Source organism: Lissotriton vulgaris, chromosome 7, assembly GCF_964263255.1.
Source record: "Lissotriton vulgaris chromosome 7, aLisVul1.2, whole genome shotgun sequence".
NCBI lineage: Eukaryota > Metazoa > Chordata > Amphibia > Caudata > Salamandridae > Lissotriton > Lissotriton vulgaris.
The window spans coordinates 1405392326-1405405246 of record NC_141695.1 but is presented as its reverse complement, the minus strand read 5'-3'; the positions used below and the strand labels follow the sequence as shown (position 1 = coordinate 1405405246).

Here is a 12921-nt window from a genome sequence, read left to right as displayed (position 1 = left end):
TTGCTGCTCGGGCTGGGCTCGGTCTTTATTCTTTTCCCTGCCTTTGGGTGCTGCCGTGCTTGGCGCTGCTCTTTATGGTGTGGTTCCTCACCATTCCTTTTTCCAATTTTTCTACTCTTTCGCACACTGTTTCTATACTCCCATAGTTTTTTTTCTGAGGGCTCCACGTTGTGGCACTGAAAAGTTCTCAGAAGAAAACTGATGTAGGCGTGCCGGGGTGGGACGTATGTGACCTCGCTGACGTCACGTAAGCGGACAACGCCTGGCCGGAGGCGCATGATGCCGCTCACCCGGCGCGCAGGTATGCTGGGCAAAACGTTTCCGGGTCCAGTCTAACGCCTGGGGATAATTCTATGTTAAGGAATCTGCGGCTAGAATAGACTCTACCAGATACATCGTTACCGAAGGTAAGTAACTCGTACTATTGTCCCGATTTATATCTTCCTTGTTCTTGTGTTTCCGATCTGCTGCCTCCCTCTCTAGGCAAGCCTTTACTACATTTTATGTCAAAGCCTAACCTACAGCGCAGCTGTCTAGTTTGCTAAAGACATCTTGGGGACATTGAGAAAGCTTTCTTGGAAATGCATTCCGCCTGTTTCTTACAATTGGCGTTGTGGCTTGTAACTCATATCTTCTGGCTTTCTATTTATTGTCATTTTGTTTTAGACTGTCCACTTTCACTTCGTCTTCGCAAGAAGAAAAGCCTTTTCATAATACATCATGTATTCTTCCACAAGTGCTCCTCACTTGCAAACAAGCCTATAAATCTTGTTCTTATCTCGTCACTCTTCCTGTGCATTCAAAGACCGAGATCAAATATCAGGATATGTCTTCTGTGGTAGCTTGGTGTTTACTGTTTTCTCCTCCGACTTCAAAGTGAGAGCATGTATGTGACAGTTTTGCTGGATACTCTGGTAAGGATTTTTTTTCCTTTCTAACTCACAACGTTTAAATGAATTGCGCATGTATTTTAGAATATATCTGAATTAAGAAAGCACAAATGAAGCACTTTTTATTACTACTGAGGTGCGTTGGAAACAATTGAATATGATCAAACAAATTCAATACACAAAGTGATGCCATTTCCACACAGTTTGTGCACTGTATGGTTTTATTAGTATGTGTGCAAATGAAAGGAAAATGCTACTTACCAGTATGCATCTGTTCTTGGCATGTACAGCTGCAGATTTCTACACTTTGCATTAGATCGCCACCTGGTGTTGGGCTCGGATGATTGCATGTTGTTGTCGTCTTGGAAGAAGTCTTTGTAGTCACAAGATAGGTGACTCCTCCCTTGGAGGATAGTGCGCATGGGCATCGGCTCCATCCTTAGATTGTTTTTCGCCATGATGGAGTTAGTAGAAAGAAAGGATGTCCATGCGTGTATATCTAATTAAGATAAAACTGGAACAGATACAGGTCCCGGGGAGGCGGGAGGGCATGTAGAAATCTGCAGCTCTACATGCCAAGAACAGATGCATACTGGTAGGTAGCATTTTCCGTTCGAGGCATATGAGCTGCAGATTCTACACTTTGCATCGATTGTGCAGCAGTGTCTCCCCTAGCGGTGGTCACCTGTATCCGTTGCAGTAGTTTGAAAGAGAGTTTTGAGGACAGCCTGGCCTACTGCAGCTTGCTGCTTGGCTTGCACATCAACACAATAGTGTTTAGTGAACGTGTGTGTTGTAGACCACGTTGCTACCTTGCAGATGTCTTCTAGGGGAATGTTGCCTAAGAAAGCCATGGAGGCTCCTAGTTTGCGTGTAGAGTGCACTCTAGGAGGAACTGTTAATGTACGTTTTGCTTTGTGATAGCATATTTGTGTACATTTAACAATCCACCTTGCAATTCCTGATTTGGAAATGGGGTTGCCTTTATGTGGCGGAGAGAAAGCTATGAACAGTTGCTTTGCGAAAGGATTTTGTCCTATCAATGTAATTAGAAGAGCTCTTTTGACATATAGTGTTTGTAGAGCTCTCTCTGCTACAGAGTCTTGGTTTTGAAAAAACACTGGTAATTCTACAGATTGGTTTAGATGAAAAGGAGTAATTACCTTAGGAAGAAATTTAAGATTAGTCCTTAGAACCACTTTGTTACGGTGTAATTGTAAGAATGGTTCTTGTATAGTGAAAGCTTGAATCTCACTAACTCTCCTAAGAGAGGTAATAGCAATGAGGAAAGATGTTTTCCATGTGAGAAATTGTACTTCACATTTGTGTAAAGGTTCAAAAGGGGGTCCCATGAGGCTGGTAAGAACAATGTTTAGGTTCCACACTGGAGAGGGTGGTAACCTATGAAAGCTTTTATTGCTGGCTCCCTAAACAAAGACATATGTTGTCTGTTTTGTAGGCATGCTACAATCGCTTCAAGATGTAATTGTATAGATGAGTATGCTAGATTACATCTTTGTAAATGGAGATGGTAACGGATAATATTTTGGATGGAAACAGATAATACTTTGGATGGAAAAAGGATCAATTTGATTATTAGTGCAGTAAATGGCAAATCTCTTCCATTTAGCAGCATAGCAAGCTCTCGTAGTAGTTCTTCCGGCTTCTTTAATAATAATCATATAGTCGGTGGTAGGTTAAGATAAACAAACTCTAAGACTTCAGGAGCCAGATTCAGTTGACTTGGATCTGGACACCTGATGTCTCCCAGACCGTTTTTGGTGTGGAACTAGAGAAAGTTCTAGCAGTGTGGTGAACCACGGTGGACGTGCCCATGTGGGAGCTACTAGGATCATCTTGAGAGACTGTTGTCTGAGCTTGTGTACCACTAGTGGTACTAGTGGGATTGGCGGAAAAGCGTACACAAATCTGCCTGACCAGTTCATCCATATCACATTGCCCTTGGACAACGGGTGTGGAAACGCGATACAAGCACCAATAAAATATATCCTTAAAAAGTTTCTTATCGCAGACGTTGCATGAGAACTACGGAATAGAGTGGGTGGAGCAATACAGGCTGTGTAAATGGCACAAGCGTTGCTGTTTGTATTCTGTGAACTAAAATGCAATGAAGTATTAAGTTGTCTCCCACCTTAAAACCTCCATCCACCTTTAGCTGTCTAGGCAGAAGTCTTGTGAACCAAAAACATAACGCTGGACCACTGCTTACCATTGGTTGGCTTTTTTGCTACTCTCGGTTGCTTGCTTGTTTTTCAATGGCTTGTCTTCCTCTTCCTGTCTCTCTTTGGAACCAATAGGGACAGAAAGATAAGGTCAATTGGGTTTGCTAATGCTTGTTGACACTTCTAGCTAGGTTTGTACAACCATAAAACGAAAGAAAGACAGCCCCTCTCCACCCCCCCCCCCAAAAAAAAATGTAAAGAAAACTGCCATGTCTCAAGTTTCCTCTTATGCCTTTATTTTAAATCCACCACATCTTAACATCTTCAGTACCTGGCAAGGCTTGCATTTCATGCAGTGGGGATTGTATCCCCTTAATTCTTTGGAAATCTTATCTCACCAAGTCCTCGGGACCTATCTGAACAGGGATTCATTCCCCATCTGCTTGCACCAAGCCAGCTTTATTAAGAAGTTTGCCAACTGTTAAACACAAAAAAACTACTGACTAAAGTAGTCTGCTTTTATAATATCACACTGCAGCTAGAAAAAGCCGCTAGCTCTTAATTTCTAGAAGAGTACGTCTATAAACGAAACAAAACCACCCCATACTTCTGAGCACATCGCTTCGTGGTGCTTGCTCTGGGGTGGTTTCTCGAAGTGCCAACACCCATCTTTGCAGTCTCCGACGGGAGCCATCTTGGAAAGAACCATTCCTTAAGGAAGGGTGGACTCCAGTCGAATCATCATCTATCTTCTCTGTTGACTTCAGTGCGGCTGTACTATCCAAGCCGTTGTGGGTCCAAAGTCGCATTCCGCTTGACCGAGCCATGTTTCCTGGTAGCCTGTGAACACCAACCAGCGCGGTTCTGCAAGAGGAGAATGGGCAAGTGTAGGTTAGGACCTTTGCTTTAGACCTGCATGCATCCACCGCTGGGTTTTGAACCTTTCATGCTTCCCCTACCTTCGTGATCATTTGCACAATCCAGACCATTAACGTCTGTTCCTCAAACAGTAGGAGTTTTTAAGCCACGTCCTTAATTACATCAGACACGCCCCTTTGAGAGACCCCTCCGTTTTTTCATCCCACTTAAAGCCCAGGACCCATTGAGTGCCCCAGCCCAGAGCCTCGTTTGTGGTTGCACTGTACACCATTCTCACCTTGTTTATTTCTTTGGCTATCAGGAGCACTCCCCTACGATTCTTGTTCTTGGAAACCCGCCTCACTCACACTCACTCAACACTTACCTGTGTTCATCCCTCCTAGACTACTGGGACCATCTGCAATGATCTCACACCTTGGCTTACGTACTTTTAGTCATCCCAGGTCCCTCGACTCTAGCCTCGTCTGTTTGTCTCCTTTGTGGTAGACCTGCACTGTTGTTAGGGGTTAGCTTCTGAGCACCCCCCCCCCCCCCCGGGGCTCAGCCTTGTGTTATCCCTCAGATCCATCTGACACATACCTAGAAGTCTCACTCCTTCAGACCCTGGGCAACATATCAGGCATTTTATCTTAACAATATGGTTTCACTTCATGGACCTCGCCTAGTTTCACCGAGCCTCTTTTGGTCTAAATAACTCCAGGGCCTCATTTGTGTTTCTAGCCATCTGCCACGTTATAAGGTGTCACTCATTAGTACTCTGCTGAAGCTTGATCTCCCTAGGCTTCACTCTAGGTCTCGCTCCTTGATGCATCCTCTTTAGGCGAGGCATTCACATGGGACCTCACTCAATGGCTCCCAGTCACCTGCAGCCTGTCTCCTCACTGCCACCCCTTACCTGGAGTGTCTCCCCCACAGAGCTCACCTGAGGTCTCACTCCTTGGGCCCTTGCTTCTTCTTCTCGCTCTTCTGCAGCTTGTCGACGATCTTGCGCTCATGGCCGCCGGGGCTGAAGCGGTTCGTGTTGTCACTGGCCTCTTTTTTGGTGCGGCCCTTGCGGGCGGCTCCCCCGGGCACTGCAGAGAGGAAGAAAGGCGTCAGGTAGCTCGCTCCAGTATGGACGAGAAGCGCGTGTGCAGGAAAGCAGTGACTGAAGTCTACTACGGCAGCAACAAAATTCAGGAGGGGAGCAAAGCAGCTTTATTGCAGCAAGGCCACGGAATGCAGGTTGGTTAACCAGAGCACGGTAAGAAAAAGACGTACCTCGCTTTTACTACATTTCAAAACATGCGCGATTGCCACTGTCCCCGACATGTTCACCCTGTTAATGCCGGTGCTCCTTGCGAGGTTATTGGAGCTGGGGGGCTCATTGGGAGGGTAAGGGGAGCTGGGGGACCCTATGGGAGTATAATATGAGCCAGGGAACCTATGAAGATAACCAAAGCAAGGGTCCCTACGTGAGGAGAACCGAAGCTGGGGAGAATAACCGGGGCTGGGGAGGATAACTGGAGCTGGGGTCCCTATGGGAGGATAACTGGAGCTGGGGTCCCTACAGAAAGATAATAGGAGCTGGGGTTCCTATGGGAGGCTAACCAGAGCTGGGGACCCTATGTTAGAATAATAGGAACTGAACCCTACAAGAGAATAATAAGAGCTAAGGCCCCTATAGGTGGATACCCAGAGCTCAATTGTAAATGAGAATGGCGCAGCCATGCCATGCACCATGCTGAAAGGACACACGTCTAGGTACTTCGGTTGGGGGGTTTTGACTGCATGACTATGTACAGTTTATATACTTTGTAGATCATATACACACTGACTGTGTTTACTATGTTTTATTATTGAAGGATGAAACTAAGCAGGAATAATTTAGCGATCAATGGCAAAGCCAATGGGTCCCAGCAATCCAAAATCTATTAGCGTTGTCAATGTCTTTTAGCCATGCTTTATGGAGTGGATATATGTAGTGGGGAGTGGAATTGTGAGGTGTTATCTGTAGTGGAATTATGTGGATAGTAATTATGTGGTACTGTGTATAGTAGAATTATGTGGAGAGTAATTATGCAGGGTGGTATTATGGAGTGGCATGAAGTAGAGTGGAATTATGTGGTGGGGTGTTGAATTTTGTAGCATAATGTGGAATTATGTGGTGTGAATTGGATGTATGTGATGTGTAGTGGAATTATGTAGTGTAGAATGGAGTTCTGTGCCCTGGAACTGTGTGGTGCTAAGTGAAATTGTTGAATAATTATGTGGCATGGTGTGGAGTGTATTAATGTTGAGAATTGCTATGTGGCATAAAGTGGATTTATGTGGAGTGGATTTATGCAATAATTTGTAGAGTGTAATTATGTGGAGTTTAATTATGTGCTGTTGAGTGGTAGTGTGTGGATTGTCATGTTGCATGAAGTGGGATGGTGTGCAGTGTAATTGTGTTTGAGTTGATTGGCTATATGTTGAGTGTAAATATTTGGCATGAAGTGTAATTATGTAGATTGGAGTGGAATTATGTGGCATACAGCGGAGTGGAAATATGTGGAGTTGAATTGGTTGGATTGTAATTAAGTAGCATGGAGTGGAATGGATTTAGGTGTAGTTTAATTGTGTGGCATTGAATTAAGAGATGCTTAAACGTGTTGTATGTAGTGGAATTATTTGGTGTGGATTTGTGTGACACTTGATTGTGTTGAATTAAGAGGAGTTGAATGGTTATTGTCTTCAAGGCCAGCTTCTGCAGTGATCTCTGCGGAGCTTAGATTGCTTCAGGCAACATATCTACTGCAGTGCTGATAGAGCACCCTTGATGGGTAGTGAGACAATGTTGTTACTCTTTTCTGTCCTCTCAACCCTCCCTGAAATTGGTTAAAACGGTGTAATTAGCAGGGGAGGCAGAAACAGCTGCTGGTCGCCAGAGTGCTTAAGTCTTCAGATGACTCCTGGTTTATTTATTTAAAGAGTTTTATATAGCGCTGGCTAGACCAGGAGGTATCGGAGCGCTTTACATGAGATTCAACAATGTAACAGAAAAAGATCAGCAATTACACATTACATCAAAAAATAGGCAATACATTAGGAGAGGAGAGAAAGAAGGGAGAAAAGTAGTGGAGGGGGGGGGGGGGGGAGGATAAAGAAAGAGACAACAAGGAGAGACGAAAGGAAGTCTGTCTAAAGACAGACTGGGTAGGTGACGACCAAGGAAGGAATCCACGGCCCATCTCTCCTATAGCTAAACCAGGTAGCTCCATCGGGCATCAGACAAAATAGTTTGGTCTCAAGTGGCGAGGGAAGAAGTTCACAAAAAAAACCAACAGGGTGGGGACACAGGCCAAGGGCAGGTGAGGGCAAAGGACAGAAGTTGGAAAGAGTAGGAGCGGAGAGGGGTCCGGCTGGGTAGGTGATGGTCAAGGACGGAGTCCAAAGTCCATCTCCCCTTTAGCTAGCGAGGTTGCTCCACCGGGCATCAGACAAAAGTAACTAGGTCACAGCTGTCTAGGGAAGTAAGCAGGGTAAAGGTCCTGGTGGGTGGGCGGGACAGGCACGGGCGAAGGCTGGTTGAGATCCCGACAGTGATCAGTGAATAAAGACCAGGGGAGGGAAAAAACAATCGCAGAGGGTCTCACGAGTCTGCCATCTGGAACTCAGACAGGGGGTACGTGACATTGCAAGTTCAGATACAGTCAGTCCCCATGGATCTCTATGTCCCAGAGGGGCAGTGTTAGGGCAGCCATCTTAAGATTCGGTCGAAAACGCTGGGTCAGAGACAATTAGAGCTGTTTGCTATATAGAGATCAATGATGGGAAGAAACAGCAGCTGACCAAGCAGGTAAGAGCTGTGAGGCTGGGGTGGGGATTTCCATACACGAATATGAGGGAAAATGAATTATTTAATTTTCCCTCGTGGTAGTCTGTCGAATTCCCCCACCGCTCTACCTGCATGGGCTACTACTGGGAAGAACAAATTAGTGTATTCTTCCTGCTAGACTATGGCAGCAGCAGGAACTTGTCAGCAGTGATGCCCTTTAAATTATGAGCATCTGCAGCCATTTAAAGAAGAAAGTACCTTTGTCTTTGGTTTCCTGTCCCCAAAGGTCATGGGGGAAACAGAGATCTACAAGCAAGGGTGGTGGGTGAGGCGGGGATAAAGAGACACATTACAGCACCAGCTGCAGAGGGAAAGAAGCAACAGGGCTGGGGCGGGAAGGAGCAAGTGAAAGCATGAGCATTTATATGGTGGGCTCAAAGACAAAGTACCTGATTGATATAGTGCACTCCGGCCCTTTCTTTCGACAATGGGCAGTGCTGGAAAGTGATTTGCTGCTCTGCATCAAAAACTAGTAAACAAGCCCCTAAATATACAAGTTGAGTCCCAGGTTTTGCTTAGAGGTTGTCACTTTTTTGGCCCACCTCCCTATGCAAAATTATTCGTTAAATATTGTAGTGTGCTCAAATGTACTCATGATAGAACTGCTAAACGTGTGAGGTCTAAAGATCTGATTTCACTTTATGTGAGAGGGCATGGATTTTAATGCCACTTTGTGTTATGCCACGTGCGATGTCACCGCCATGATTAGGGTGACCAGAATTTTAAAGCCAAAAACCGGGACATTTCACAAAAATAGAAGGACTACCATTTTACTTCTAGCGAACACAGGGAATGACAGCACTCCACAGCAGAAAATTACAGAACAATAAGTAAGAAAATAAAATGCAATTTTTAAACCCAGTAGCTTGCCTGTTAATTAAATAGTTTTTTTAAACAATTGCTAACTATCCCTGCTTTGTAAAACATAAAAAAAGAACCTCCACCATTTTCAGTCGACCCCGTCTAAAAACTGGGACATGAGTTACATTTCTTGAAATCTGCCGGGACAACTGTTGGAAAACCGGGACCGTCCTGGCAAATCCGGGACGCTTAGTAGGCAAGTGACAACATGGCTAGGGTGACTAACTTGGTTAGTCCCCCCCCCAATATTTGGGTGAGGGGGCGGGGCTAATGCCCTGAATAAGACCGAGCCTGCACAGGTCCTTGAAGCACCACTGGGCGTACTAGGCACTGTACAAGGGCACTCGTTATACTTCCAGCAAAATAATGTATGTAAGAGATGTGCCACCAAAGCAAGCACCAGATCCGGAAAATCCTCGGAAGGGCCCAACACCATGTCAAGAAGAGCACGGAATAGCGTACTTAACCAGGGAAGCTGATGAGCACGGACCCCCAGAAGGGCAGACTGGCACCAAAGCACGCGGAGAATAAGATAAGTGCCCATAATACCCAAATAGAGGATGAGGGCCCGCCAGCAGAGGGCTACCACGAACCCAAAACAATTAAAACCACGGACCATACACCACCATCGCAGCCGCAAACGAGACAGACCGGCTTGCAGTGAGGGGAGAACGAAGAGCGAGGGCACAAAACACTAATAAAACCACAACTTGGAAGATGAAAGGACACCACGGAGAATGCCGCAGCACGCGCCCCCCCTCCAAAAAAAAAAAAAACCCCAGAGGAACACAGCCCAGAGTGAAGCGATAAAACCAGGCCCCGCCCCATGGAGGCCGTCCTAGCGAGGAACATCGCCCGCCGCGAAAATGAATGTGGGCCACACCAAGGCAACCGCGCAGCACCGCCTCCGCCCGCCGCAAAGCCACAAAGTGCAGGCGGGGGAACCAGAGTCGGCCTCCCCAGCGAGGATGTGGGACCGGGCGCCTGGGGCACCAGGCAGAAACGGGCAGGCCAGCCTCCGAAACTGACAGGCAACACCCGTGCAGCAGCGCGGGATCGTGTGCCCGCCCCGGGAGGACGAGCCTGAGCACAGGAGCCGCCCGCACAGACCTGGCAGAAGGAGAGCCACGCATCAAAGGAGACACAGTAAGAGGGCGCAGCACCGCTGCCGCCCACCTCAACGGGCAGGCGGACGGCTGAAGCAGCATGTCACAGTCGCCGCCCACCGCAACACCCCCAGGGCAGGCGGACGGGCGGAGCAAATAGTAACCAAACGCCCACCCCAGCAGGGACGCGAGAAACGCTGTGCCGCATTGCTGCCGCACAGCCACGAGGGGCAGGCGGGTGGCTTGACCAAGGCAACCAAAAATGTACAGCCATGAGGCACATAGGAGTACACAGCCGCCGCCCGCTGCAGAGCCCCCAGGGCAGAAGGGCGGGCGGCGCGATAATGAAACAAGTGCCTGCAAGAGGGTAGCACTGCCTCCGCCCGCTGCATCGCCGGGAGCAGAGTCTAACTGGCCATAAGTAACAAACCGGGGGAGAGGGGGGGAAAGAGTCCAAGATCCCAGGGCCCGCTAGAGCAGGACTTCCACCCGAGACCCACGTATCTGCTACCGCAGGCACCACTTACCTGACGCATCTGGAGAGATGTGCGCAGAACTAAAAAAAAAAAAAAACAGGCTGAAGGGTTGGGCCGGCCCGCCTCTTATAGAAGTCAGGTGGTAATGGATCGGCCATATTGGGAAGGGATGGGAGGCTGACTTTTTGCTTTGGAGGGTTCTGGTGTGGAGCTGAAGCTCACTTTGTTAGTCATGTGGCGAGGAAGACTAACGGGGAGGTAATGCGCTTGCTGCAAAGTTCGCTCTGCAGCTTAAATTCCAGTGGATACGTTAGTAATGCTTCTGTGGCTACAGCAGGGCTCGAGTCGGGGTACCACGCGGGTGGATGGCGTCCCCTCACTTATGTTACCGGGGAAACGATGTCCCTCCTGCCCAAAAGTGCCATGAAGTATTCAAGAATTACGCAACGCTTTTACTTTCAGAGTACAGCAATAACAACCAAGTGTTCCATTTACATTTTGCACTCTGGTTGCAGGGGTCGGAGTAAACAGCTACAGCTACGAGCAAAAGGCATATGGACATAAAAACATTAAATATTAGCACATATGTATGTAAACAAAGGATGGTTTGAGCGGTAAACTCTACAAAAGCAAGAACTTCGTACGTGTGTCATGTTTCAGACTAGGATACAGTGAATGACGTCAGGCTGTATGCATCAGCAAGAGCCCCCGAGTTACAGCCCCGAGCTTGGGCACCAGATGCAGCCGTACCCGGCCGGGGATGTGCGTGACGGCTGGGGATGTGCGTGAGCTCTGGGGCATGCGGCACGAGCCAACGGCCAGGACACATGTCTTCCTTTTGCCCGATTGCCCCATAAAGTATGAAATGTTGCCTTAATGCGAGAGGAGGCGGGCAGTAAAACGTGATTGTTAAAACTTAGAAATACCTGTACGTCAGGGGCAGTTACAAACATAAAAGGCAAGAGAGGGTCGAGTGTCCCAGGGTTTGGACAGCAGGGTACTGGTTGGACGTTTCAATCAGAGCGAGCTGTCAATAGTTTGAAGTGTTCGCTGTTTTGTACTGAGCTCATACACGGTACAAACTGGACCCGAAAACAACACGAGGGAGCGACGCAGAGAGGAGAACGGAACAAATAACCAGTTCCAAGATGCAACTGGATTTGGCTGGAATTTTCGTCATCGCCACAATGCTTGAAAGCTAGGGCCTATCTACACTCAACTCAGCTCACCTGTAGATAATGACGCAAACCGAACACCCTCCCCCACACCACCCATGGGCCCCCTGCTGTTGCGAGATTACAAACTGCACCACATCCTGACTTCTAACTGTGAGGCAACTTGAACTCTTATCAGCAGCGCTACAGGAACTATACTCACTTGAGTAGCGATCCGTCAGGCTGTAGTAGTCGTACTCGTCAAAGTACTCTCCTTCGAAAGCGGTAGGCTGTAGCTTCCCGGCTTCGACGTGGGAGGTCATGGTGTGTCTGGAAAGGAACCGAGAAATAACTTGATGGTGTAGTCTGTTGTGACTCCGAATAGTCTCGCACTGCGTCGTTGTTCGCCGAGGCTTCTCTTCGGTCTGCTCTTTTGTCTCGCTCCGCCTGTGACCACCTTTTATCCGAGCTTTTGCTATGGCTCCGCCCACGTTGCATCATCCTCGTGCTCATGACTTTGGCGAGGCGCTGTGTTTACAAGACGTTGCAACATCTCCTCTTAAAGGGCCACGGCTAACTACCTGCTAAACCCTCCTTTCTCTTTTTATGACTTGTTTACGTGTGTTTTTAAATATACAATAAGTTTAGCGGCACAAGGTCTGACACCACAAACCTATTAGTATGCTATTTGCATGAGCCTACTTAGTCTCGCTAATGATCACACATAGAAACAACTCAATGCCCGAGCACACATATGAGAGTAAACATTAATGTACATTATAGATGCTCCTATTAATATACATTTTCTAGTGTTTTTATTCTCTTCTTTGATGATCCAGCCAACACGTGTTTCGTCGGTGATCACCCACGACTTCCTTGGGTTGTCTTGAAGCAATACATCTCATAAAACCTCCACGCCGGTTTTAATTCCGTCCCGGCCAGTAGGTAGCGGCAACTCATTTCTAATCTGGTGTATTCTTGTTATTAGCAACGAGGAAAATATTGTTCCAGCCAGGTCTTCTTTTTCTGACACGCACGCGGATCCGCATCGCGTCGTCGGGAAGTGAAATTACGGGCAATGAGTGTGGCTCGCGTTACAGGACGCGATAAACATCCTTCTCAGACTTTCTATCGGGCCGCACTTATTGTCCGTCATTTCACTTCCTGACACAATATTACATGCATGCAAACCTATTACAAAGTAAACCGCATAATGCACACATAAGGAGACACTCATAGACAAATTTATATACGCTGCAAGCTTATGGCTGAGCCTATCTACTACAACTACACAAAACCATGACAAGGCAAACTTACAACTACCTGAACTTTCGAGGAGAATGATGTACGATTGCAAGCAAATGCAATGACAAAGGTGAAACTTTCGCAACCCTAGATTTCAACACAAAACTTCGGACAAGCTACTGTAATTAGAAGGGCCTACCGCAACCAAAGCATACAATACCCTTAACCTTACGATGAGGTGAATCTGTGATGACTTAAGCCCAAAGCA

At 47.2% G+C, this 12921-nt stretch overlaps 1 protein-coding gene across 1 annotated transcript; it reads right to left on the bottom strand.

Moving 5' to 3' along the window:
* Positions 1-3347: 3347 nt before the first annotated feature.
* On the bottom strand, positions 3348-12469 carry NUPR1 (nuclear protein 1, transcriptional regulator). The gene is made up of 3 exons (XM_086932175.1): positions 11632-12469; positions 4875-5025; positions 3348-3937 (listed from the first exon to the last, which is right to left on the bottom strand). The coding sequence occupies exons 1-2, from the start codon at positions 11729-11731 to the stop codon at positions 4883-4885; spliced, it is 243 nt and encodes an 80-aa protein (XP_086788301.1). The 5' UTR covers positions 11732-12469; the 3' UTR covers positions 3348-3937; positions 4875-4882.
* Positions 12470-12921: the final 452 nt, after the last annotated feature.

Coding starts and splice junctions, on each gene's coding strand:
- NUPR1 (XM_086932175.1), bottom strand. CDS start 11,731: ATGACCTCCCACGTCGAAGCCGGGAAGCTACAGCCTACCGCTTTCGAA. Junction 5,026..11,631: donor CCTGACGGATCGCTACTCAA/GTGAGTATAGTT, acceptor TCCTCTCTGCAG/TGCCCGGGGGAGCCGCCCGC.